The sequence below is a fragment of the Centruroides sculpturatus genome, unplaced genomic scaffold, assembly GCF_000671375.1.
Source record: "Centruroides sculpturatus isolate CEXI.00-Female unplaced genomic scaffold, Cexi_2.0 scaffold152, whole genome shotgun sequence".
NCBI lineage: Eukaryota > Metazoa > Arthropoda > Arachnida > Scorpiones > Buthidae > Centruroides > Centruroides sculpturatus.
Window position 1 is genome coordinate 157,450 of NW_019384348.1, and position 27,226 is coordinate 184,675.

Genomic DNA, 27,226 nt, shown 5'->3' on the forward strand with positions numbered 1-27,226 from the left:
TTTTAAATTTTAAAAATTAATTGATGTTGCTTATTGGTTGTTTTAAATTTTAAAAATTACAGTAGATTATCCTTATTGGTTGTTTTAAATTTTAAAATTTGTTAATTGATGTTGCTTATTGGTTGTTTTAAATTTTAAAAGTTAATTGATGTTGCTTATTGGTTGTTTTAAATTTTAAAATTTGTTAATTGATGTTGCTTATTGGTTGTTTTAAATTTTAAAAATTATTAATTTATGCTGTTTATTAGTTCTTTTTAAATGTTTAAAAACATTCCCTGAATGGTTTCATTTATGCTGTATATACTTATATATAGAAGAATCGTGTTATCGATAAGGACCACTATCGGGAAAGCGGCAAGTGACGTCACGTTTGCAGACGAAGGAGAATGAAGTGCATCTCTTTGCTTTGAATGCCAATGAAGTGAAGTGTATCGACTATCAATGAATTCTTAACCATGTTTAAGCTCTTAATATTGCTTACAATTGTGACGCTTACGGCATCATTAACCTTTAAGCCACATATAATTTTTATTGTCGCCGATGACCTCGGTAAGTTATTTAATTAATACATTCTCAATATAAAAAACAAAAATTATTATTTGTGATAAATCTATTTTCTTTATCGATTTTCGTAGAATAATCGTATTTTTATACATTAAAATGATGTCAATGATAAACAAAATAGTTTACGAAATAAATTAATTAAATTTAATTAATTTTATAAAGGAATAATTTATTAATTCAGCGAAATGTTATTAATAAAATTTTTTTAAAGTATTTTTAACATTTTAAATCGTTTTTTTAAAAATGGCATTGTAAGTTTAGCGTGTCGCCATCTGGTGTGTTAATTGTTCATTAACTATTATTAATAATTTATATTTTTAAATTTAAATACTGCACATTAAAATTTTAGGTTGGAACGATGTCAGCTGGCATAATCCGGAAATGCTAACACCAAATTTGGGAAATTTGGCAAGAGAAGGAGTTATACTTAATCAGTCATACGTTCAACCCGTTTGTACTCCGTGAGTGAATATTTTTAGAGTAAAATGCACAAATATAGCCAAAATTCAACAAAAATATTTAAATTAAAATTAATTCGTATATATAAAAAAAAACGTAATTTATATTATAATAACTCTTAAAAATTTTTTTTCCTTTATTAAATGATGAAAAGGATGAGAATGAGCATCTTCTCATCCTCATCACTTTTTCATGTTTAAAAATTCAATTTAAAAAAATAATAATAATATGTTTTTAATTAATAAAAACATTAAACAATTTGAAAGTAAATTTTATTTATTTTATACACGTATTAATTATTAAATAAAATTTTTAAATAATTAAATAGATCAAGAACTGCTTTTATGTCTGGTTATTATCCTTTTAAAGTTGGAAGACAAGTAAATAAATTTATTTATTTCTGTAAATAATTTATAATTAAATTACTAATTTATTTTATTTTGTTAGAATTCAGTTATTGATTATTTAGAACCAACAGGATTATCCATTAACTTTACTCTTTTACCTGAAAAATTGAAAAGTTTGGGATATTCTACACATATAGTTGGAAAGTAAGTGTTTTTTTTTTCTTTTATAATTATGAGAGAAAGAAATAAAAATTTATAAAGAAGATTAATTTTTATATTTAATTTTATTGATTTAATATCATAAAACTTTTTCAGGATATAATAACCATGAAGTTTAATGATTGTATATAAGTTCATTACTTCTCATCCCAGAATATTTGAGTTAAAATTAAATTATCCCCATGTGGTTAAATAGTTACAGAAGAGAATTGTGAAATTTTACCTCCTGGGGTAGAAAACTAATTAAAATAACATGTCCTATAAATGTTTTTATTTTATTTTGTAAAGTAACAAAAAATTATCATTAATTTCCCTTGGTTTTTTTTATTTTTTTAGTTTTTAGAAATTATTTTATTACCAGATCATAAAAAAATATAATATATTCTTAAAATGATTCTTCTAGATGGCATCTGGGTTATTGTAATTGGTCATATACACCAACTTATCGTGGCTTNCGAGAAATTACTCTAAAACAGCTCATTTTCTTCAAGATGATTGTCAGAAGCGCCTGTAAATGGTACTTCACCTCACAGCATTCTGTATTTTAATTAATATCTTTCTTTTGATATCTTGTGTTATCTTAAAAATTATATATCGTTGTTTTAATAGGAATGGTAAGTGCAATGGATGATGCAGTTGGAAAGATAATCACTTCTCTAAAAAAATATGGATTTTTCAACGATTCAGTAATCATTTTTACGACTGATGTAAGAGATTATTTAAGATTTTTGATTGAAATACATAAAAATACATAAAACAATTGTGTTTATTATCAAAAAATCAATTTAGAACGGAGGACAAACTAAAGCTGGAGGCAATAATTGGCCTTTGAGAGGTAATAAAGGTACTTTGTGGGAAGGAGGAACTCGTGGACCTGCCTTCGTTTATAGCCCTAATCTTCTAAAAAAACGTTACGTAAATACAAAGTAAATATCCTTTAATCATAATGAAAGCTTTTATTTATATAAAATAAAAATATTTCTTTAAAAAAGTCTTATTTTCCAGAATTATACACGCTGTAGATTGGTATCCTACAATCTTACATTTGGCAGGTTTTACTAAAGGTTCTATTATTTATTATTATTTTTTTAATTATATAAATCTCAATTAAAATATTAAAATTAAACATAATATATTTTATTTTTTAATTTTTTGTATTATTTTTGCTCAGTGAATAATAAAATTGATGGAGTTAATCAATGGGATGTCATCAATAATGATGGTCCTTCAGCCAGGAGTGAATTTATATATAACATATTCGATCATTCTCATCGACGTGCTGCTATCAGGTAAATCTAAGAATTCAACACATAAAATTCTTTATTTTTTTTTTACTATTTTAAACACTTTTAGAGTTGGAGATTATAAATTAATTTGGGGACATCCAGGGAATCCTAGTGGATGGATACCACCTCCCAGACAGAATGAGCATATTAAAACTTGTAATTTATCTACAAAATCTATTGCATCAGCTATAAGATTGTTTAATATTAAAGGTAAGCGAGTGATTCAATTATAAATTATAACGTCGATCCGATTGAAAATAATTTGAATTAATTATAAAATATGTTTTCAGAGGATCCAACAGAAAGGAATAATTTAGGTGCAACCTTACCTAAAGTAGTCGAATTGTTAAAGAAAAAAATAATAGAATATAGTAGAGAAATGATTCAAGCAGATGATCCAAAAGACGATCCAAATGGCGATCCCATTTATTGGAATGGGATATTTTCACCTGGTTGGTGTATAGCTAGATGAATATTTAAAAAGAAAAAACAATTTAATTTTTATGTTTTTAATGAGAATTATTTTTAAAAAATGAAGAAAATGATGTTAACAACAATTCTGAATAAAGAAAAATTCGCTTTAATTTTCATGTGAAAAGATACAATAAAAAAAAAAAAAAAAGAAGACTCATCTTTGCTTCAAGGAGAATGTTAACAATTTATGGCAGGGATACAATTTCCTTCTCGATTTCTTACTAATCCAGCTTTACAGAAACATCCAACGACACAATCGGTACTGCAAACAATACCCTCCTTAAAAACATTTAAACAAGATGGAGGACAAGAAGGACCGCAAAAGGAATGTACTTCATCTTCTCTACATCCATCTAGTACTAAATAAAAATATTTTAAAGTAGAATAAATATATTTAAACTACAATAATAAATATAAGACTAAAATACTTACCACGTCCATCGGCGCTTATTATCATAATTAAAATAGAAATAAAAACCTTCACCAACATTCTTCTTATGGTTGACGATTATTTAATAAATTATAAAGTAAAGTTTTGAAGGTTTTTTTTTTATATATAAAATAAGAATTTTTTTTATCTTAATTTCCGGGAAAAAAGAAAAGTCTGTTTATCAAAGATAAAACATGATGCGGATGGGAAGTAAGATAATTATCGACTTCCTTTGTTTTTACACCCTTTTTTATCCTTAGAATTTTAATTTTTAAATTAAAAAAAAGTATATTTTTAAAAAGTAATTTCCATAAAATCTGTTGTAAAATTAATAAATATTATTTTATTAATTTTTTTTAAATTTAAATGTATAATTAATAAAAAAAAATATTCATGTATAGATAGTATTATAAAAACGCTATTTACTTAAATAATAAAAGAAATTACATAAACAAAAATATAATTAATAAAAAAATATTCGATTTTTTTATTATTTTAAAAATAAAACATAATATACAAAATATGTTTTATAGTATTAATAATTTTTTTTAAAGATAAATACAAAATATTTGCGTGTCAATCGTATATATTTGAGCTTGTCTATGACTATTGAACACGCAAAAAATATATAAAAAAAAATGTTTTTTTTATACAATGTATATCTTTAAATCATTTTGATGAAATGTAAAATGAGCTTCTTGTAATATACGAATTCGAGGACCCATTGGTATACCTAATTTTTGTAATTTTTCTTCGTTCAGGTACGGGAGTTCCATTATTCCGATTTTTTCCGTTTCGAAATTCGGAGCGTATTTCTTTTAAAAAAATAATGAAATTTTAAAATATTTTTCGTAAATTTCATGAAATATATATATATATATATATATTGTTCAAATTATCACTTACTTCATAACCTAATCTCTTCAAAAACTGGCGAAGTAGAGGTGGTTCGGCACCGAAGAATCTAAAAAAGTTATAAGGCTTTTATATATATATTTTTTAATGTTTAGTAAATATAATTATCTATAATAAATACACCTAATCCTATTTACATCAATACAGTATACGTCAATTATATATATAAACACGAAGTAGACAGATTATTATGACCATTTAAGTGTCGCATATAATGCTTACGCAAGATGGAAGAATCTGTGTAAGTAAGATCAATGCTCAAGAAATAATGGGTAGAAGATATTGAAAGTATTAGCAAAAGGGCTGTACGCATGTAACAATTTATTGTCCAATGCTTCTGTTCTCGAAAGAACTGAAGGAGTTTCTTCTCCTCCAGTTCTTTCGGGAATAGAAGCATTGGACAATAAATGAATGAAAAAGAGTGATGAGATCCGATAAATTGTGTTTTCAGATATATTACGCTAATGTAAGGCGAGAATAAGGCGAAAACAGCATGAAAGATCCATGCATCTACCTTTCAAGCTGACAGAGGCAGCTTGAAAGGTGGATGCATGGATCTTTCATGCATCCACCTTTCAAGCGTTACGGTTTGAATGGTGTTTTCGTAAAAATGTAGTGTAACTGTTGTGTATAAATAGCCTTTAAAATTTAATAATGGCGTTTTTAATGGTATAAAGTCATTCGTTAATTAAAAACATTCTTATATTCTAATCGACAGTACCTATCTAGTTTTATCATTTTAACTTCTCGAATGTAGTACAGTAGAAACTGTCATCATTATATAGTTTATAAAATCGAAATTACCATGTTAATGAATGTTATATATAGCAGTTTATTCTTTGTTATTTTATTACTTTTGTTTTTAATATTTATACAATATGGAGGTGGGCTATCGATCGAAATCGGCCGAGAAATTACTCTAAAACAGCTCATTTTCTTCAAGATGGTGAGAATAGAACTTTGTTATTGCATTTTTTTTTTNTTTAAAAAAATAATGAAATTTTAAAATATTTTTCGTAAATTTCATGAAATATATTAACAATATATGTATATATATATATATTGTTCAATTTATCACTTACTTCATAACCTAATCTCTTCAAAAACTGGCGAAGTAGAGGTGGTTCGGCACCGAAGAATCTAAAAAATTATAAGGCTTTTATATATATATATTTTTTAATGTTTAGTAAATATAATTATCTATAATAAATACGCCTAATCCTATTTACATCAATACAGTCGACCTCCTATAACACTGTTGATTATTCCGTTTTATATGAATTCCATGTTGTACGAGTCACTGAGATTTTACAAATACGTATGCCGGGCTATGAACGGCTCACGTATTTGTAAAATCTGAGTGACTCGTACAACATGGAATTCATATAAAACGGAATTATTAACAGTGTTATAGGGGGTCGACTGTATAAGTCAATTATATATATATAACACGAAGTAGACAGATTATTATGACCATTTAAGTGTCGCATATAATGCTTACGCAAGATGGAAGAATCTGTGTAAGTAAGATCAATGCTCAAGAAATAATGGGTAGAAGATATTGAAAGTATTAGCAAAAGGGCTGTACGCATGTAACAATTTATTGTCCAATGCTTCTGTTCTCGAAAGAACTGAAGGAGTTTCTTCTCCTCCAGTTCTTTCGGGAATAGAAGCATTGGACAATAAATGAATGAAAAAGAGTGATGAGATCCGATAAATTGTGTTTTCAGATATATTACGCTAATGTAAGGCGAGAATAAGGAGAAAACAGCATGAAAGATCCATGCATCTACCTTTCAAGCTGGCAGAGGCAGCTTGAAAGGTGGATGCATGGATCTTTCATGCATCCACCTTTCAAGCGTTACGGTTTGAATGGTGTTTTCGTAAAAATGTAGTGTAACTGTTGTGTATAAATAGCCTTTAAAATTTAATAATGGCGTTTTTAATGGTATAAAGTCATTCGTTAATTAAAAACATTCTTATATTCTAATCGACAGTACCTATCTAGTTTTATCATTTTAACTACTCGAATGTAGTACAGTAGAAACTGTCATCATTATATAGTTTATAAAATCGAAATTACCATGTTAATGAATGTTATATATAGCAGTTTATTCTTTGTTATTTTATTACTTTTGTTTTTAATATTTATACAATATGGAGGTGGGCTATCGATCGAAATCGGCCGAGAAATTACTCTAAAACAGCTCATTTTCTTCAAGATGGTGAGAATAGAACTTTGTTATTGCATTTTTTTTTTCACTAATTCAGTAATAAGTTGCTTAACTTTTCCGGCAACATTTGGTGGCGCCATCTGTTATGATATTTTATTAAAAACATTTTATTTTTTTTAATTATTATAAAATAGCAAAAAGCTTAATTTTGAGGGTAAGGATGAGTTTTATATATCAATAAAAAAATTGCAAATGCTAATAACGAGTAAAATCATCATTAACTCCGACTCTACTGGAGATACACGCGACCCCCTTTATCTCCCCGTTCTCTCGATCACTAATCACCAAAATTTAATAGTATCAATCCCCTTAATACACAAACCTCCCTGCAAAATTTCAGAATTTTCGACAAAATTTTGAGTGTTAAAGATCGAGGGGTAGAAATGTAGTGTGTTGATCACGTCTTATATCTCGAGTGGGATCGGACATAATGATTTTCCTCGTTATTAGCATTTACAATTCTTTTTTTATATACAGTCGACCCCCTATAACACTGTTGATTATTCTGTTTTATATGAATTCCATGTTGTACGAGTCACTTAGATTTTACAAATACGTGTACCGGGCTGTGAACGGCTCACGTATTTGTAAAATTAAGTGACTCATACAACATGGAATTCATATAAAACGGAATAATCAAAAGTGTTATAGGGGAGTCGACTGTATATATAGGGGAGACCGGGGCAAGATCGGCATGTTAAGCTTTACTTAAATTTTGTGTAATAAATACTGCTGTAAACTGAAAAAAAAGCTTTGCATATTGTCTATTGGAATGTTTTCTTACTATAGAACTGGTTAAAATCAGTTTGGAAATAACAATAATTAAAATAATTACAACTTTACAAGAAGAGAGAAATTGCACTTCTCTCTTTTTGTAAAGTTGTAATTATTTTAATTATTTTTATTAAAATTGCCCCTGGTATAGGGGCAACAGTAATGGTGCAAGATAGGCAGGTATATAAAATTATGTTATTAACAATGTATAAGTTGGAATTCACTATTAAAACAAAGAAATACAAATCCAACACCCATTTAATATTATTACAACGAAATGCAAGTTCAAAGACATATATACATGAATAACAAATGCAAACATGTTTTCATTTATCATCTGTTTGATTTTTATCCTTTGCTTCTAATGTGGCTTTATGTTGCCGATCTTACCCCGCTAGTCATGATTTCGAAACATTAAGTACAACCCTGAGAACAGAATGCCAAGCCACGATCTGGCCACGTGAATAAGTTGAAGTTACATCCTTCTAACAGGAAAAGTAACTTTCGTTATCATGGAATTATAACAAAACCTGCCAATTCAATATAAATGGAAAAAAAAATATTATATGGAATTGAACGAAAATGAAAATTTGCTTGATAATTCAACTACGCTTGTTGGAGAACAATAAAAACACTACACTCAACAAGCCATCAATAAAACTCAACTGCCTAACCTATAACCAAAGTCTCCTTTTAATTTGTTTTTTAAAAAAAAAAAGCGCTTGACAAACTTGCCCCGCATGCCGAAGTTGCCCCGGTCTCCCCTATAAAACCCATCCCTATCCTGAAAATTAAGCTTTTTGCCATTTTACAATAATTAAAAAAATATAAAGCTTTTTAAGTATAAAATAACATAACAGATGTCGCCACACGCAGTTTTAAATCTTTCCGGAAAAGTTAAGCAACTCATTGCTGGATTTTTTTTTTTAAATATGAATTTTATACTGAATTGTTATGTAAATATCGTACATTTTTCTATTTAAATTGGCAAATATTTTAAAAATTTTGTAAAACAGACTTAAAAAAATAAAAGCTATTTTTTCCACACTTAATACACACAAATTTCAATACATTTGAATTAATTTTTATTACTAATTACGGTACAAAACAAAACTAAATCAATCATGTGATATTATAGCGTAAAAGTGCTTTAAAAATATCACTTTTATTCCAATTTTCAAGTAAATATCTTCAACTTCTGCATTATATTACGAGTTATTTATTAACTTTCTTTTTCAAATTTATAGTTTTTTATAGTTCTTAAAAGTTTATAGGAATATATAAAAAGTTATAAATAGAAAGAATTTATAGGTCGTAGGGTCCTACTATATTTTCATCCATTATCAAAGACAATATATTAAATAATAACAACCATTTTTCGCACACCCATAGAGTTAGCACATGAATGGTAGGCTTTAACGGGTGTGGTTACAAGTACCAAAAAGATAGGCGTTACTGCACAAAGATAATAGTCATTAAGTTAAAGGAGAAACTTCAACTAACTTATGTAAATGAAATGTTTACAACAGACAACAGCTTCATTCGTTAGAAATGGGCAGATCAATGGCTCATATTTTTTTTTTTTTTTTGTTTTTAAATTATAGACTTAGTCATTTTTCATTCTCGTAACAAACCCATTAAGCAACAATTTTAAAAGGTATAATTTCTAGTTCATGACTTTAGTTTATATATATATCAAGAAATTAATATAAATTTCAAACAATAGTTAGTAAAAATAAATTAATGCGTTTTTGTAGGTAAGATTTTCTTATATAATAACACTACACAATAACAGAAGTTATAAATGATTCCTAAGCAAAGTTTTTATGAATTAACGAGTAGAAATTCCACTGATTTAATTCTATTGAGGAGTTTGTGGCATTCCTTGTAAAGAAGGATTAATGAAAATGACTAGTAGCAATTTTATGGAAGCCATTAATGGCTACGAATGAATCTTTCGAATTGTTCATAAACTAAGTGATACAATGTTACAAAGGATCAAAGAAAAAGCCATAAAATAAAACACAACATTAACTATCTATTGTATTTCTTCTGTGCAGAATTCCAATTATTTTTACTTCAATGTTACAAATAAAATATGAAATTTTGTTTTGTTAACATATAAAATATATAAATACTTAATTATAAATGAATTTAGGTATTTAAAATATAAAATAAAAAGCAAAAATACTTAGTTAATTTCCTAATTCTTCCTGGATTTAAAATCTGTAAAACTTCAGTCCGAAACGTGTCCCAATCTTTAAAGTTTTTTGAGGTAGATGACTGAACTAGTTTCAGTTGATCGCGAACCCATGTCACGTCGTTCCTTAATTCGTCTAATTCCCTCGATAAATATTGCTGTGACCTTATTTCTGACGAAAGTCGTGCGATGTTTCTTGCCAGATTGACAACGTGACATTCCAAACGTTGTATACAGCGATTAGAACTTCTAAAATTTTCGTTTTATGTTATAAATTAATTTGTATTGTGATTTAATTAAGATAGAATATTTTAACTCACCCATTTTTGCTTTCTTTACAGCGACGTTTTTCATTGTGGCAATGACTCTTTTCTCTATGAGTTGAACAACTCTTCCCTGTTAATGATGATAAACTTCCATAAATCTTCCTCGAACGTCCACTTCGATGATGATGTTCTGGTCGGGATGATATCCTACTTCCCATTTTTAAACATCGACTCTTCACCCCGAGTAAACGAAGTATCTAAAAGAATTTTAAAGACAATATGACCAATGCTCGACGTTGAAAATTATAGTTTGGAACAATTAATACCTCAGAATACATCGTTTCGAGTCCATCTAACTGTTGTCTAATAACAAACATTTCATTATCTTCATGATAATTTGAAGCGGAAACGTCATCATCGTCGTCTTCTAAAGTCAAACTTTCTAAATCTATACTTGTTGTTGTATTAGATTCCGTGTCATCTACAAAATACAGTATTATTCGGACTTAATACATGGCCTATATATATATTAAATTACATTTAAATTTTCCGCTTTTAATACTAATTATTACTGAAAAACATACTTAAAAATATTTTATTTTGATGGGAATTTCTTGTTATCGTACTTTTAAGACCCGTTTGACATCTATTCCTAACAGGTTGAGATTTCTGCCGATCTTTCCTCTCGCTGTTACTAGATTCTTGAGGCGACGACACAGTTTTTGGTCTTAAAAAAAAAATGAATTAATTTATAAATTATACATTAAGAAGACGAATTATTCTTTCAAAATTCATTAATTCACTTACTTCATCGAAGAAGATTGCGTTGAATCGTGAGGAACCGAATCGAGTTGAGACGTTTGGTTACAGGGAATGGATTCTTTTTTAATCCAAGTAACCACACTGTGATCCGAATCGAGACTAATATCTAGATGATGTTTGGGTCCTGTCATTCCACTTTGCATTGTACCTCTTCCAGATTCCGAGCTCGATTTATCCTCATCTTCATCTAAATGTCTCCTCTTAGAAGTTTCTTGATGAGTTCTTCCAATAGTTTCTTTTTGTACAACTTTATCGGGTTCTTCGCTTGATTTAATGTTTAGCGATAGATCAACGTAAGTACCCTGCTGTATCATCACGTTTAATTATAATATAATTAAGATCAGTGACGTTATAAAGTCACACACACAATCAAAGCTAACCTTATTTGGTATATGTCGATGAATCGAAGTCACATCATCGCGTGCAAACCACTTAGCACAAGCATTCCTCAAGCTTTCACTTTCGACATTATCATCGTCACGTTTCGGTGAGAAATGAGCACAGAGATTTTGTCTTTAAAACAATTAAAACAATGGCATTTTTAAAAATATATATATATATAAATTAAACATTAATATCTGATAACAAAATTAAATAATTGCACCCACTTTTCTATACGACGGTGGCGTAACGTATTCGAATGATCCAGGTTTTCGTGTAACTGAAAAAAAAAAATAAATAAATCTATTTATTTTATACGTAATTATTCAAAAAATATTTTGTGTAAAAGAATAATAAATTAATTATACAATATACAAGTCGACCCTCCTATAACACTGTTGATAATTCCGTTTTATATGAATTCCACGTTGTACGAATCACTTAGATTTTATAAATACGTGAGCCATTCACAGCCCGGTACATGTATTTGTAAAATCTAAGTGACTCGTACAACATGGAATTCATATAAAACGGAATTATAGAGGGGTTGACTTGTAAATGTATTCGTTTTTATTACCTGATGAGGTATTTTCCTGTTTATCTCTGGCTGTTTAGATATAGTATTTACCTTTAAAACAAAAAAAATTAATGATTTGGATTAAGATATTTAAAGTGTTTAATAATTATTTAAATTTTATTAAATCCCTTACTTTATTATATTCCATTTTAATATTTGTATTACCAGAAACTATATTTTTCAAGTCATGTTCGTTACTTTTCTCTGAAATCTGTTAAAATATGTTGTTAAAAAATAAAGTAAAACATGATAATTTTCCTTTGTTTTTATTTTTTTATAAAGTTTACTTCTTACTGTCTGCTGTTCAACCCACGCGTGTGTCCTAGTTACTGAATGAACATTGCCGAAATCTGGAGTGCGAAACTTTTCTAGTTTCAAAGCTTGTGATAATACAGGACCGGGAGAATGTTGAATGGTTGAATGCACATCCTATAATATTATAAATAGAAAAATAAATGTAAAAACAAGGATGTAAACAATTCTAAAAGCATAAAACTTCTTCCAAAATAACGTTATGGCACACTATTATACAATGCAAACATATGTAAGACCACTAAATAATCATTTGTTTTATTATTATTAAATTCATTTTTATATGAAAAATATTTGCATTATAAGGTTATTTTTATGATTTCAAAATGATTAGACATTACCTTGTTTATATCTTCAGTGGTTCTGCTACATGTTCGAAACTTTGATGGCCCAGATGGCTTAATGGCTACATATACAAGGAAAAACACTTTTGTCAATTTATTGAGTAAGGGTGAGCCACACGTTCACCTTACTGTCACGATGTGTTAGCTAATGTCAAAGGTCATCATCATTGGAATTTTTTAACTTAAGTCTCTTAGTAGAAAGACAATAAACTTCTATTCAAACTATGCTCTTTACTAATAGTTAAATTATTAGTTCTTTTTTTTCTTTCTTATTTCTTCTCTCTTTACTCTCCTTTAATAATCATTTTCTCCATGTTTATTACTTTATTAACAATTTTTCTATTTACTTTTATCTCATTTAACAGTATTTTATTACTTTATTCTATGTTCTTTATGCAAATTAATGATAATATTTAAAATAAACTCGTTAATTTAGTTACAGAAAAGCATTCTTATACAGAAAATCTTGTATATTTTCGTATATGGAAATAATTCATAAATAAAAAATATGAAACTTACCATGTAAATGTCTGGTAGAATAGGAATTTACATTATTGTGAATCATCCGATCTGCTGATGTTGATGACTCTTTCATGTAAGAATCAGATCGTAAAGGTGAATTTCCGTTCTGGATGGATTGAGACAACTGAAGGAGAGAGAAATTTTATGCGAAAAATCAAAGAAACAATCATCTTAATTCTTGTATTTTAAAGTTTAATTAATTTTACATATAAAAATTTAATTAATAAGTTAAATTATAAGCCTTTATAATAAAAACTTAATGATCTATATAATAAAATAGGCTATATAACAAATTAATCAATGAGTCGAGAGGAAAAAAAGAAAAGTTTATTTATTTCTTTATTAATTAAGATACATAAAACAATTTTTTTTTTTTTAATATAGGATATATAAATATAATTTTCTGATGGGAGATTGTGCGAATATGTAAAGTGAAGACATGTGTATCACGTCACATACTTTAACCTGCTTTGACCTTTGACCTTTATAAGCCATTAGGCTATTATCGGGGCGATAGAACCCAACAATAAATGGTGCCGGTACTGAGCTTTCAACATTTTCTCCTTCTTTCAAGCTCTCACGAGGTATAGAAGCTGAGGCCAGATGTGAGTATGTTCGATGACTGGATATCTAAAAAAAAAAGATATATAATTATTTTAAAAAATAATTAAAGATATTAATAAATAAATTTACGTAGAATCTTACTAAAATTCTAAAAATTTTATTTGAAAAAATAATAAATTATAAGTGCGATTTTAAAAATAAAAAGAAAAAAAAAAGAATGTATTTAGTTCCAGTTGAATGTAGAAAAAAAAAAGAAGAAATTTTTGTTAATGCCAGGTTAATTTTTTTAAAAAATTTAATGGAATTTGATGTTTTTATAGGAAAAAACACACGACGGTTTTTCATTGCATTAAAAATATCTCCAGGTACTTAACAAAACATTAAAGTTTCGTTGACCTCGTGAATAAATAAAAAAAAAAGAAAGGTAAATTTAGATAATTTAACACTTCGAATTGCACACTCTTCTAAAGTATCCTCTATGAATACAACTGCTATTTAATGGGTAATGATGTGGGCAAATATATGGATAGAATATAAATGATAATATAATACGGAAACTTTCGAATATTTTCCAAAAAATATCAAAATAAAATTATATAATTCAAAGATCTTTTCAAAGAAATCGTGTCTAAAGGTTAATTCATACTGTCAACGCATTTGACGCATTTAATTGTATTGACGTGCGTGTTACGTGCTTTTCTATCCTAAAAGCCTATCACACAACTTGTTTGGCAAGCATTTCTGATGCCGTATAAACGGTCATATAATAATACATAACTTTACAATACGGTCAAGAAGAAGAAGAAAACGTGCCTTTGTCACACCTAGAAATATCATATAAGTTAATTTATATATATAATGAGATCACTTAGCCCATACAATAACGTTCGTTAGTAATTAAATAAATGGTTTTTTTAGTGTTGAGAAAATAATAAAAAAAAGCTGAAAATTCATTATATAATTTAATTTAAAATACTATCATTATTATATTTTGAAGTAAATATTATTTTATAGCTCAATGTTGTTTAATTAAATTGCATGGATGATCATCCTAAAGGAGGTGAGATGCTGACATGTTTGTCCTATAGAATAACATTGTACTGTACTTTTGCCACTTCGCCATTGTATCTTTCTCAAATTTCTCTTTAGCGGCATTGTGTACAGTGTAAGAGCTTTAATTTCATATCTAAACCGTATTTTTAGTTCCAGCCGTTTATTCAAATTAAGTCGGATAAACCGAAATCCCCTTTTCAATTAATATATAGAAGATTAACCGTTCTATTATTATCTGTTACATAATATACACTAATAAACAAATAAAAATGAATTTAATAATATTATTAACTGTCCAGACATAGAATAAATTAATATATAACATAAATAAATTGCTAGCATTAGATTTTTTGAAGCATAATGCATGATAACTAGCAACTCCGTTTTCGACACGAAATAATGCACGTTTCATATTATTAGACTTTATTTTAGATTGAAAATATAAGTATAATATAACGTGACGTTATACACAGAATGTTAAAAAATATATACATTATTTATATGGTAAATAACACACATCCTAATGAATAGTAAACATAAGTCGAAAACTCAACCGTTTCTGAGATATTAACAAAATTTTGTATGTTAGTATCAGATATAAGATAGGATAATGTTGCCACGTGTTTATCCCCCATATTCACAGATGTTCACGTGTCTTCCTTCCATTTCCATGCACGCTTGGCATCATCTTACAGAATCGCAAACTCTCTGAAACGTTCTGTCTTTGTCGGATTATTATTTCTCTCAGAAACGATTGAGTTTTTAACACGTGTTAACCATATAAATGTGGAAAGATTTTCTAAACATCCTACATAAAATGGCCTATAAATATTGTACAGTCGGCCCCCTATAACACTGTTAATTATTCCGTTTTATATGAATTCCATGTTGTACGAGTCACTTAGATTTTACAAATACGCGTGCCGGGCTGTGAACGGCTCACGTATTTGTAAAATCTAAGTGACTCGTACAACATGGAATTCATATAAAACGGAATAATCAACAGTGTTATAGGGGAGTCGACTGGTATTGGTTTTTGCATAATTTTTTAATATTTAAACTACAATAAAAAATATCTGTTTTAATGCAAGGATTACAATTAATATTTTCATTTCTTTAACTAAGATATTTTAAAAGTTACAAAAGTTTCAATATCCAAATTTAAGAAGTGAAAAGCTCATTTTCCAATCTGATTTTAGCATTATACAGTACTGTACTTATCACTGCAGTGAATATTTTTATACTTAATAATGAAAGTTTTAATAGAGCTGTATTAAATATAATTAAGAAATTCTCAATGATAATAGTATTAATAAAACATTCAGTTTCATTACAATTAGTAATTTCATTACAATTAGTACAGTAACCTAGAAATTTGATATTCGTAGGATCCATAAAGAATTATTAGGAAAATTATTGATACAATTCATAACTTCTAAGATAAGACCATAAGTGCGATTTTAAAAATAAAAAGAAAAAAAAAAGAATGTATTTAGTTCCAGTTGAATGTAGAAAAAAAAAAGAAGAAATTTTTGTTAATGCCAGGTTAATTTTTTTAAAAAATTTAATGGAATTTGATGTTTTTATAGGAAAAAACACACGACGGTTTTTCATTGCATTAAAAATATCTCCAGGTACTTAACAAAACATTAAAGTTTCGTTGACCTCGTGAATAAATAAAAAAAAAAGAAAGGTAAATTTAGATAATTTAACACTTCGAATTGCACACTCTTCTAAAGTATCCTCTATGAATACAACTGCTATTTAATGGGTAATGATGTGGGCAAATATATGGATAGAATATAAATGATAATATAATACGGAAACTTTCGAATATTTTCCAAAAAATATCAAAATAAAATTATATAATTCAAAGATCTTTTCAAAGAAATCGTGTCTAAAGGTTAATTCATACTGTCAACGCATTTGACGCATTTAATTGTATTGACGTGCGTGTTACGTGCTTTTCTATCCTAAAAGCCTATCACACAACTTGTTTGGCAAGCATTTCTGATGCCGTATAAACGGTCATATAATAATACATAACTTTACAATACGGTCAAGAAGAAGAAGAAAACGTGCCTTTGTCACACCTAGAAATATCATATAAGTTAATTTATATATATAATGAGATCACTTAGCCCATACAATAACGTTCGTTAGTAATTAAATAAATGGTTTTTTTAGTGTTGAGAAGGTAATAAAAAAAAAGCTGAAAATTCATTATATAATTTGATTTAAAATACTATCATTATTATATTTTGAAGTAAATATTATTTTATAGCTCAATGTTGTTTAATTAAATTGCATGGATGATCACCCTAAAGGAGGTGAGATGCTGACATGTTTGTCCTATAGAATAACATTGTACTGTACTTTTGCCACTTCGCCATTGTATCTTTCTCAAATTTCTCTTTAGCGGCATTGTGTACAGTGTAAGAGCTTTAATTTCATATCTAAACCGTATTTTTAGTTCCAGCCGTTTATTCAAATTAAGTCGGATAAACCGAAATCCCCTTTTCAATTAATATATAGAAGATTAATTGAAAAGGGGATTAAATAAATGGTTTTCCTTCCATTTCCATATAACCGTTCTATTATTATCTGTTACATAATATACACTAATAAACAAATAAAAATGAATTTAATAATATTATTAACTGTCCAGACATAGAATAAATTAATATATAACATAAATAAATTGCTAGCATTAGATTTTTTGAAGCATAATGCATGATAACTAGCAACTCCGTTTTCGACACGAAATAATGCACGTTTCATATTATTAGACTTTATTTTAGATTGAAAATATAAGTATAATATAACGTGACGTTATACACAGAATGTTAAAAAATATATACATTATTTATATGGTAAATAACACACATCCTAATGAATAGTAAACATAAGTCGAAAACTCAACCGTTTCTGAGATATTAACAAAATTTTGTATGTTAGTATCAGATATAAGATAGGATAATGTTGCCACGTGTTTATCCCCCATATTCACAGATGTTCACGTGTCTTCCTTCCATTTCCATGCACGCTTGGCATCATCTTACAGAATCGCAAACTCTCTGAAACGTTCTGTCTTTGTCGGATTATTATTTCTCTCAGAAACGATTGAGTTTTTAACACGTGTTAACCATATAAATGTGGAAAGATTTTCTAAACATCCTACATAAAATGGCCTATAAATATTGTACAGTCGGCCCCCTATAACACTGTTAATTATTCCGTTTTATATGAATTCCATGTTGTACGAGTCACTTAGATTTTACAAATACGCGTGCCGGGCTGTGAACGGCTCACGTATTTGTAAAATCTAAGTGACTCGTACAACATGGAATTCATATAAAACGGAATAATCAACAGTGTTATAGGGGAGTCGACTGGTATTGGTTTTTGCATAATTTTTTAATATTTAAACTACAATAAAAAATATCTGTTTTAATGCAAGGATTACAATTAATATTTTCATTTCTTTAACTAAGATATTTTAAAAGTTACAAAAGTTTCAATATCCAAATTTAAGAAGTGAAAAGCTCATTTTCCAATCTGATTTTAGCATTATACAGTACTGTACTTATCACTGCAGTGAATATTTTTATACTTAATAATGAAAGTTTTAATAGAGCTGTATTAAATATAATTAAGAAATTCTCAATGATAATAGTATTAATAAAACATTCAGTTTCATTACAATTAGTAATTTCATTACAATTAGTACAGTAACCTAGAAATTTGATATTCGTAGGATCCGTAAAGAATTATTAGGAAAATTATTGATACAATTCATAACTTCTAAGATAAGACCATTGTTACAGTAAATAAGCTTAGTATTAGAACAATAAGCAATCAATATCTTAAAATAATATATTAAAAATTCAGCATTTATAGAGTAATACAATAAATCTATATATTTTCTAATAGAATATTTATGATATAAACTTTATAAGAAAAAAATTGTAATATTTTATTTTTTCAATAAATAAAATATTACAATTTTCTGAAATTATTTCATTAAATATTCAATTGAAAATAACTTTAAAATATTGAAAAAAGTTTATATCCTATACACATTACAATTTTAAAAACATGTCAAAAAAAATTGAAATTAGTTGGAAAAAATACAAAAATTCTCTGTTAAATTCAAAATAACTAATAGAAAATGAATTACTAAAATAAATATAACAGCATATTTAATTTAAATTCTATAATTTCATATGTTAACAATCAATAGACATTATTGTCATTAGGGATTTTACCCTGCTAATATGACAATATGTGGATTTTTAAACGGATATTTGGGATAATTTTTTTTTTTTTTTTTTTCAAAATGTAAGAAATTCGGAGAGGAATTAATGACAAGATGAAGAGAAAACAAAGTTGACTGGAGTGATCAAATAGGCGTGGAACTGCCTTGAACGGAGACATTCAACTTGTCTATTCCTTTATGTCTTCATTCAAAGAATTGGTCGTAACTAAGGTTAAAAATATTTTTAGACAATAAAAAATAAATCTTTTAAGTACAAAAACAAATGTAGAATTTTTATTTTACAAGTATTTAACTTTAGCATTAAGTCCAAATAAAATATTTATATTACACTTCACTTTTACTTTATCGTTTCGAATTATATGAATGTAATTTAATTCCTTTAATTTCAGTCTTCTGACAAAATTCTATTATATTTTTTTTGTTCTAGAATATAATATATTTTGTGAAAAGCGTGAAAGAATCCCGTTTGACTGACATTTTACTGACAACCAGATGAATGTATTCCCTCCTCCTTGCCCTCGGTTCAAAGGATTCTATGTTAAACTTCTCTTTTTAAATTGAAATACTTTAAGTATTTAATTTTATTATTTAAGCAACATGTAAAATTATAGAGAAAGGATCCGTAATTTGTTTTAGTTTGTAAATTTGAATTATTAGAAAGTAATTTTTGAATTTAAAACGAATTTTTCAGTGGATGAATCGCGATCTTGTTCAATACAGTTTTTATCAAAGAAAGAGAATCATATTTCCTCAATTTAAAAGAAAAATTGAGGAAATATGCTCTAAAACATTAATTCTTACTTCGGATTATATTAATCGTTATAAATTAATTAAAGATGAGCCCTTAAAAAATTTTCAATCCGGTGAGCATAGGATGACGAATTTCTCTTTGAAGAAAGTCTCGAGCATCATTCTCACATGAGTATTATCATTGAACTATATATTGACAATATGGTACTGTAGGGTGAGAAATAGATGGTAGTCGGTTGGCGCTAAGTCTGGGCTGTAAGGCTGATGAGGCAGAATTTTCCAGGCCCAGACTGGCCAGCTTCTCTAAGGTCATCTTTGCTCTATGTGCTAGCGTGTTGTCGTGGTGTTACGGATTTTGTCAATTTTTGAAATGTACGGAAACACTCGAATTGTTGCGCTAATTCTCTGGTGGTCAACCATGGATTATCGACTCTCAATTGCAGGAGATCAATAGAATCGCAGCGATTCCATTGAAGATATTCCATCTTGAAGCCAGAAATCTCCATCCTTGAATTTCTTGAACCAATTGTAGAAAGTCTGTCTGTTGACTGTGTCTTCGCCAAATGCCTTGAAGATGAGATCGTTGCGTTGTGGTCACTTACGAAATGATAGAGTAACAGAACGCTAATGTGTTGTTCGGAAAGTTTCATATTGTCAGACATTGTTGAAACGTCTATTTCCATGAAATATGTGATGAAATGCCACCTGGTTACTCTATTTATATACCCACATCGGACGTTCTAGAACATGTTTTCCAGTCGTTTCTACAAAAAATTGAAATGTCTAAATGTCACCTTTACAACCTGATATTATGTTTACGTAAAGGTAGTCATGAGTTACGATTGTGTTATAATTTAAGAGTTGTAAATCTTCTAGGATGTATTTGTATTTACATAAAATAGAATTATTGATGATATTTAGTTTGAAATTGTCAAACAAGGTCTTGTCGTCTTATGTTAAGATGACAAGTAGTCTATCACTATTAATTAAAACTAGACTGTTAGTTATATTACATTTAAATTTAAATGGTTGTTAAAATATTAATGATTCTTTTAAATGTAGGATGTTCGATTAGATAGTAGCAGCGGTTGGTGTGGAAATATTCCTAGAGCAGGAGAAAATTGGATTCAAGTAGATCTGAGAGCTCCAGTTGTAATCCGAGGTTTCAGAGTACAGTCAGTTAGTAGAACTGATGGTTCACAAGCATTTCCTCTCAGTGTTAGATTGCAATACACAGATGATTTAACAGATGTTTTTAGAGATTATAGTGAACCTTCAAGAAGGGTATAATAAAATATATAAAAGTTTTAAAATTTGTACAAAGAATAAAATATATATAATTGAAATTTATTTTAGTATTTTTATTTTTTTTTCTATTTCCTTTATTTAGCCAATTGAATTCCGTCTCGCTCATAATGGTGGAACAGGTTTATCATTAGTAAATTTGCCAATACCTTTAGAAGCACGTTATTTAAGATTGATTATAATGGAATATGTAAGAGCGCCATGCATGCGTTTTGAGTTGATGGGTTGCACAAGACAAGACTGTCTAGGTAAATTTCTTTTTTAATTTAGAATATGATCAGTTTATAATCAACAAAAATTGAAGACAATAAATTTTTATTTAATTTATTATGTTATTATAGATATAAATGAATGCTTAGATAAGAATGGANCTAAAAAGTATTTTCAAATTAAAAAATAATGGTTTGTTTCTCCTTTTGCATTTCGATATGCATAAAAGTTTACATAGAGAACATCATAGAATGTAGCACAGTTACTTTTTATTTATGGAAATAATCATAATATAAGAGTAAAAATTCAAAAAAACAATCAAAGTTAACAAAAAAAAATACATTTAAAAAGTACTTTATATTTATTATCTTAAATTAATTAAACAGAAGTAAAAGAAATATGTTAATTCCTCCCACTTTGTCAATCAATCGCTAGTTAACCAATCATCGTTGAAAATCTTTAAAACATTTTGTCTTTCATATCAAGCAAAGAACCACTCATATTCACATAATTTTCTTTCTTCTATATTTCATAACATATTTTCTTGCATTTTAAAGTTATAAATCATATATTATTAAGAATGTTAAGAGGAATGTCATCACATATTATCCAAATTAATAAAAATTTAACAATAAATTAAATGTATAAAGTTTCTTCAATATATATATATATCGATTGGTTTTAATAAGGATTTTTTAACTTAAATAAAAACTGATTTTTTTAACAATTGCAAAATTTATATTATTACTGTATAAGGATTATAACATACTTTTTTTTTTTTATAATTACACATAGAAACATATTTTTAAAATATTTTAAAACAATTATTTACATGATGTTAATTTAATTTTTTATTAATTTGATTCTAATTAAATTAAACTAATGAAAAAATTCAAAATTAACAGAAATTTTGACCATTCTTATATCACGGATTAATTATTAATAGTCTATTTTACAAACAATTTTTAGTTAATTTTCACTATTTTAATAGTTTTTAGTGAACTATTGTATTAATTATTTTAATTTGTAAGCTAATTCTTCATTTCAGGTCATATTCTCGGATATTTAAATAAAAATCACAATTTTAAAAAATTTTCTTCTTCTACCAAACGTCAAAATTATTTATGCTAACAATTTTAAGACATAAATTGAAAATTTAATTTAAAAATTCCTACGAACAAAATTATCCCTCCGCCAAACGTTGTATAAAAGACTAAAAGATCATAAAGAATATTTAATTATCTTAACGATAATTGGTTAAAGAAATAATAAAAAAATCAACTGAAGTAATTAAACTCCGCCTACTTAGACAATCAATCATCGAACGTTCGACCAATTATCGTTTGAAATCTTTAAAACGTTTATCTTTCATATTTAGCAAAGGACCGCTCATGTTCGTAAGATTTTTCTTTTAAAAACAATTATGTTCCAAGTTCGTTATTTTAATTCATTTTACATATATTTTTTATTACGGTTATTTTTTAAAAAAGAACTTTCTTGTCAACCTAATCATGTTAAAATATATTCTATACAATTCTACATTTTATTGGAGAATTTTAAATGTAATTACANATTTATTATTAAGAAAATATTTTTTGTTAATCATTAAATTAAATGTTCTTGCAACAGGACAATAAATGTTTGTACTGAAGTTAGAGACTAAAAACAGTAGCTAAACATATTTATACTATAAATAATTAATTCTCGGACATTAATATTTTATTTTTGCAGCTATTAAGTTAACTTGGACATATATTTTTTCTTTGTAAAAGTCTCGATCATGATCATATCAATTCTTTTAGAGAGTAGAAGAATCACGAAATTTTACAACCTCTGCTATAAAAATTAACTATAAAACTATAAAAAAAAACCTCGTTAAACAATTCTTAACGACTTTTTTAAAATATATAATATATTAACAGTATACAATTTCTCATAAAATATTTTTATTAAACATGTTTCTTTTTGAAACATTGCTCCTTCTCGATGTATCATAAAAAAAAAAAATTCACAGCTGACACGTTAGTAAACCATATAATTATCCAAAGAAACAAAGATCAGATAACCCAAAGGAAAATTTCGTGTAAATCGGAAAGACGTGAGTTCGGTTCCCAAAATGGGAACCGAACCCACGTCTTTCCAATTTTCATTATATATATTAAACTATTCTAAGCAACATGCATTCATGTAGGTCTTTATATAGAAATATTTCATTTTACTTTAAGAACATTTATCACAATGAATGTTTATGAAATTATGTAGGTGGACACGTAGTTTATATACAATTTCTGGGCGTTACTTATTATTAAAAACTGCAGTTAATTTTCATTAACTTTATAATGTAAAATACATGCAGTGAATAATTTATATCCATTTCTTCCTAATAACCTGTTGTTTAATTCATATATATATATATATTTATTTATTTTCAGCTCTTATAATTTCAAATTAGAGCATATATATATACAGCATAAATATAATATAAAATGCCCATAGTTTTTCAATATATACTATATATTTCTAAGTGTTTTTTTATGTAGATTATAAGATTTGAATAACAAGTTTTTTACTCTAAAAAAATTTAAACGTTTTAAATGAGGTTAATATTTTAAAGTATTTGGGATATGTTCTAATTTTCAAATAGGAAATAAAATTATCGGCATTATCAAAAACAAGCATATAAACAAAATAAAAAGATCTAAATATAAGAGAGAAATGGATGTAAAAATCATTAAGAAAGGATCGAAAATACAACCATTCGTACTTTACTTATATTTGAGATCCTTCCTGGAAATTCCTTAAGATTTAAAGTCCTATATTTCAGACTTTAAATAAAGTTTAAAGCAATAAAAATATAGATATTTTATGGAACTTTTCTAGGTCATTCTTCTTTCTTGTCTATCCTTCTTTCACGTTATCCCTATTAAGTTATTGAAAATAATTATGTATTGTGATTTACATATTCAACTATACTATACGAATATATTGATACGCTTTATCTTTTATAAATTTTATTTAAAAAATTTAAGTATAAATTAGATTAAAACACTAAACTTTTCTAAAAATGTAAACAAAAACATTTTGCGTTTAAGAATAAAAAAAAAAAAAACGGTCATTATTATAAACGACTATTAACGTGACTGAACTTGTAAGATGATGTTATTGATATATTTCTTTAAAGTAAAAGAATTTCCAAAAATACAATGGATGATGTATTTACTCTCTATGAAGAATGAAGAGAGGTTACATAATTTGGTGCATTTTGTAGTCTTATCTATAGTTACTCGTGAGAGAAGAGTAGCCCGAAGGTTAACACAAAATGCTACTAAACCGTGAGAAAAAAAAAAGGAAAGATCATGACCTGACATCTTGTTTTGATCACTTTAATTACCATCTAATCGAGCAAAGTTTAAAAAAAAACCATCGCAAAAAAAACGAGTTTACATCATCGAGTATAATCAAAAGAAAGATAATGAATTAATCGATTTAAGTTTCGTTATTTTTCGAATTCGATATTTCTCGAATATTGATTCTTTTTTTTTTTTGTTTTTTAAATTATTTCAATTTCGAATTCGAAAACGAGTAGACGAAACCAGTTTTGAACGTCTTGAGTAAAAATAAAGACGTTGTTTGCCATCTCTTTTGCATTCAATCATCCATCACTGCTTAACGATTCGCATCTCCACGTCATAATTGTCTCGTGCACTATTGGTTTGCATGTCACGTGCTAAACAAGATTGCACGTCCCTTTTATGCAACTTCAATAATTCAAAATGTACACGCTTCGAAGATTAATTACCAATTAATTACGATGGCAATTAAAATATTTTATGATTATAAAAAAAAAAAAAAACAAATTTATGGAAATAATTTCTACGTTTAAAATTTTTAATAATAATTAATAAATGATAATACAGAATTTACTTTTTTTTTGTTTCAAACAATTGTAAATTCGAATATGATGGTAATGAGAAGTTTAAAAATAAATAAATAAATAAGATTTATTCAGTTATAATGGTGTAAAGTATGCAATTCGGCGCTTGATAGGTAATCTGTGAGCCAAATAAATATATAAATATGAATGAAATTCTTCAAGAAAATGTTTTTTGTACATTAAAATGAACTTATTTTAACCTAAATTATATTTTTAAACATTTCTTAATCTTTGGAATAAAGGTGATAATGTATTTTTCAGAACATCCAAACGGAACATTTGCATCACAAAGAAAGAAATAAATAAATAAAAGAAGGAGAAAGTATCGAGAATTCTAAAGATAGAATAATGAAACAAAAGACAAATTGCGATTTCTCAGAAATCAGACACGTTCCAATTTAGCTAATTTGGCAAACGTGCGGTACTTTCGTCAAATTGTCCAGAGAGGCATGTAGAAATTACAGATAAGGAAAAAAAAAAATAAAGGTATGGAGTCGGGAAAATTTCCACGAAGACTATAGGCATAGCCCCGTAAAGTGCCCCCTAAATACCGACGATTTGACCTACGACCCGATGATGCCGCCCCCTCCGACAACCCTTCGGGTGAACATGTTAACTACAGGTTGTAACCACACGCCAACTACCCGACGTTCTTTGCGACAGACACGAGTACCGTGACGTCACATGCCCGCCCACGTTGGGATGAGGATAGATTGTAGCAATCGCTTGACTACAAAATATGTATAATTATTAACATAAGTACAGCGTGTACACCCACGCATAAATAACCTTTTTTTACTATTCTAGTTATCGTGTATCGGAAAATTTCTGTATTTAATAATTACAACGAAGATGATGATGATGAAGAGGAGGAGAAAGAGGAGGAATGTTTATACAATTTATATATATATGTAGAATACAATTGTCTAAAAACACGCGTACCGGTATCGACTGGTTTTAGAAATTCATTAAATAAAAATAAAAAAAATCAGGTCGCATTGTAATCACTTAAATTACATTTTAAAATTATAATATATTTATATTTAAAGCCGAAAAAATCAATTTAAAAATGTGAAAGAATAATCTATGAATTAAAAAAGTTTTCTAAAACATTTCATGTTTAAGGAATGAACTCGAATTAAATCAATGTCTTATGAATATTATACCATATAATTACACAAAAAAATATTAATTGAGTGTACATCTTACCTCTTTAGTTGTTTCTTTCTGTCGAGAGAACTTTCTACGAGATTCAGTCATGAACATCCTTCTCTAATGACCGATCCTTCACAACTGAAAACTCAGCACCCTCTAACACCTGAGGCTATAGTAAAGCGCTGTTTGAAGGCGGCCATTTTACTTACCTCAATGGTTATGTTAATGTTCTTGGTCAGCATAAGATGACCTCCTAAGCAGTCCTCATAACACGAAAAGAACGGGAGCGTCCTGAAAACGGTAAAAATTTATACATTATGCTTATCAGATTTTTTTTTCCTTAGATGTTTCGGTTTTTCGAATGGAAATCTAAAAGAAACGAACGATACGTGTATTGTAATTATTAATTAAATTTTATATCATTAAATATTTCTCAAATTTTTAATATTAAAATTCTAAAAATCTTAATAGAATATTGACTTTTAGCGTACGAAAAAAAATATATCACAATACATTTTAATTAATTAACCGAATTAATTAATTTTTAAATATTTGAAATTTTAAAAACTGTAAGAAGAAAAAAAAAGTCCTTGCTATTATCTGATATAAAACTAGATGTAGGTTACGTGTATTTTACGGACACATTCTGCTTTATTTAGGGGAGATCGGGGCAAGATCGGCATGTTAAGCTTTACTTAAATTTTGTGTAATAAATACTGCTGTAAACTGAAAAAAAAGCTTTGCATATTGTCTATTGGAATGTTACCTTACTATAGAACTGGTTAAAATCAGTTTGGAAATAAAAATAATTAAAATAATTACAACTTTACAAGAAGAGAGAAATTGACGA

At 27.4% G+C, this 27,226-nt stretch overlaps 2 protein-coding genes across 9 annotated transcripts in view; one reads left to right on the forward strand and one right to left on the reverse strand.

Annotated features, from left to right (window-relative positions):
- The window catches only part of LOC111636584 (arylsulfatase I-like), a 17,059-nt gene extending 13,540 nt beyond the window's left edge, over nt 1–3,519 (forward strand). Inside the window, exons 2-12 of the mRNA XM_023381866.1 lie at nt 315–549; nt 914–1,025; nt 1,352–1,403; nt 1,471–1,574; nt 1,993–2,128; nt 2,174–2,296; nt 2,379–2,515; nt 2,595–2,653; nt 2,761–2,878; nt 2,943–3,085; nt 3,166–3,519. Coding sequence (XP_023237634.1) covers nt 456–549; nt 914–1,025; nt 1,352–1,403; nt 1,471–1,574; nt 1,993–2,128; nt 2,174–2,296; nt 2,379–2,515; nt 2,595–2,653; nt 2,761–2,878; nt 2,943–3,085; nt 3,166–3,347 — 1,260 coding nt within the window. The 5' untranslated portion in view covers nt 315–455 and the 3' untranslated portion in view covers nt 3,348–3,519. The remainder of the gene's footprint in view (nt 1–314; nt 550–913; nt 1,026–1,351; nt 1,404–1,470; nt 1,575–1,992; nt 2,129–2,173; nt 2,297–2,378; nt 2,516–2,594; nt 2,654–2,760; nt 2,879–2,942; nt 3,086–3,165) is intronic.
- An 836-nt stretch (nt 3,520–4,355) lies between these two features.
- Nucleotides 4,356–27,226, reverse strand: part of LOC111636727 — a 27,946-nt gene continuing 5,075 nt past the window's right edge. For 2 of the 8 annotated variants that reach the window (XM_023382085.1, XM_023382092.1), the window contains exons 2-16: nt 26,586–26,667; nt 13,124–13,250; nt 12,602–12,666; nt 12,243–12,377; nt 12,082–12,159; nt 11,949–11,999; nt 11,599–11,651; nt 11,371–11,503; nt 10,976–11,295; nt 10,753–10,895; nt 10,495–10,649; nt 10,223–10,425; nt 9,894–10,151; nt 5,777–5,834; nt 4,356–4,594 (exon numbers count right to left, since the gene is read on the reverse strand). In XM_023382085.1, the coding sequence (XP_023237853.1) occupies nt 4,427–4,594; nt 5,777–5,834; nt 9,894–10,151; nt 10,223–10,425; nt 10,495–10,649; nt 10,753–10,895; nt 10,976–11,295; nt 11,371–11,503; nt 11,599–11,651; nt 11,949–11,999; nt 12,082–12,159; nt 12,243–12,377; nt 12,602–12,666; nt 13,124–13,250; nt 26,586–26,618 (1,980 nt within the window). In that variant the 5' untranslated portion in view covers nt 26,619–26,667 and the 3' untranslated portion in view covers nt 4,356–4,426. Of the gene's footprint in view, nt 4,595–4,685; nt 4,744–5,776; nt 5,835–9,893; nt 10,152–10,222; nt 10,426–10,494; nt 10,650–10,752; nt 10,896–10,975; nt 11,296–11,370; nt 11,504–11,598; nt 11,652–11,948; nt 12,000–12,081; nt 12,160–12,242; nt 12,378–12,601; nt 12,667–13,123; nt 13,251–13,585; nt 13,757–21,703; nt 21,971–24,051; nt 24,238–26,430; nt 26,510–26,585; nt 26,668–27,226 lie in introns of those variants that run through there. The other 6 variants (XM_023382057.1, XM_023382065.1, XM_023382050.1 and 3 more) reach the window with 6 other exon arrangements.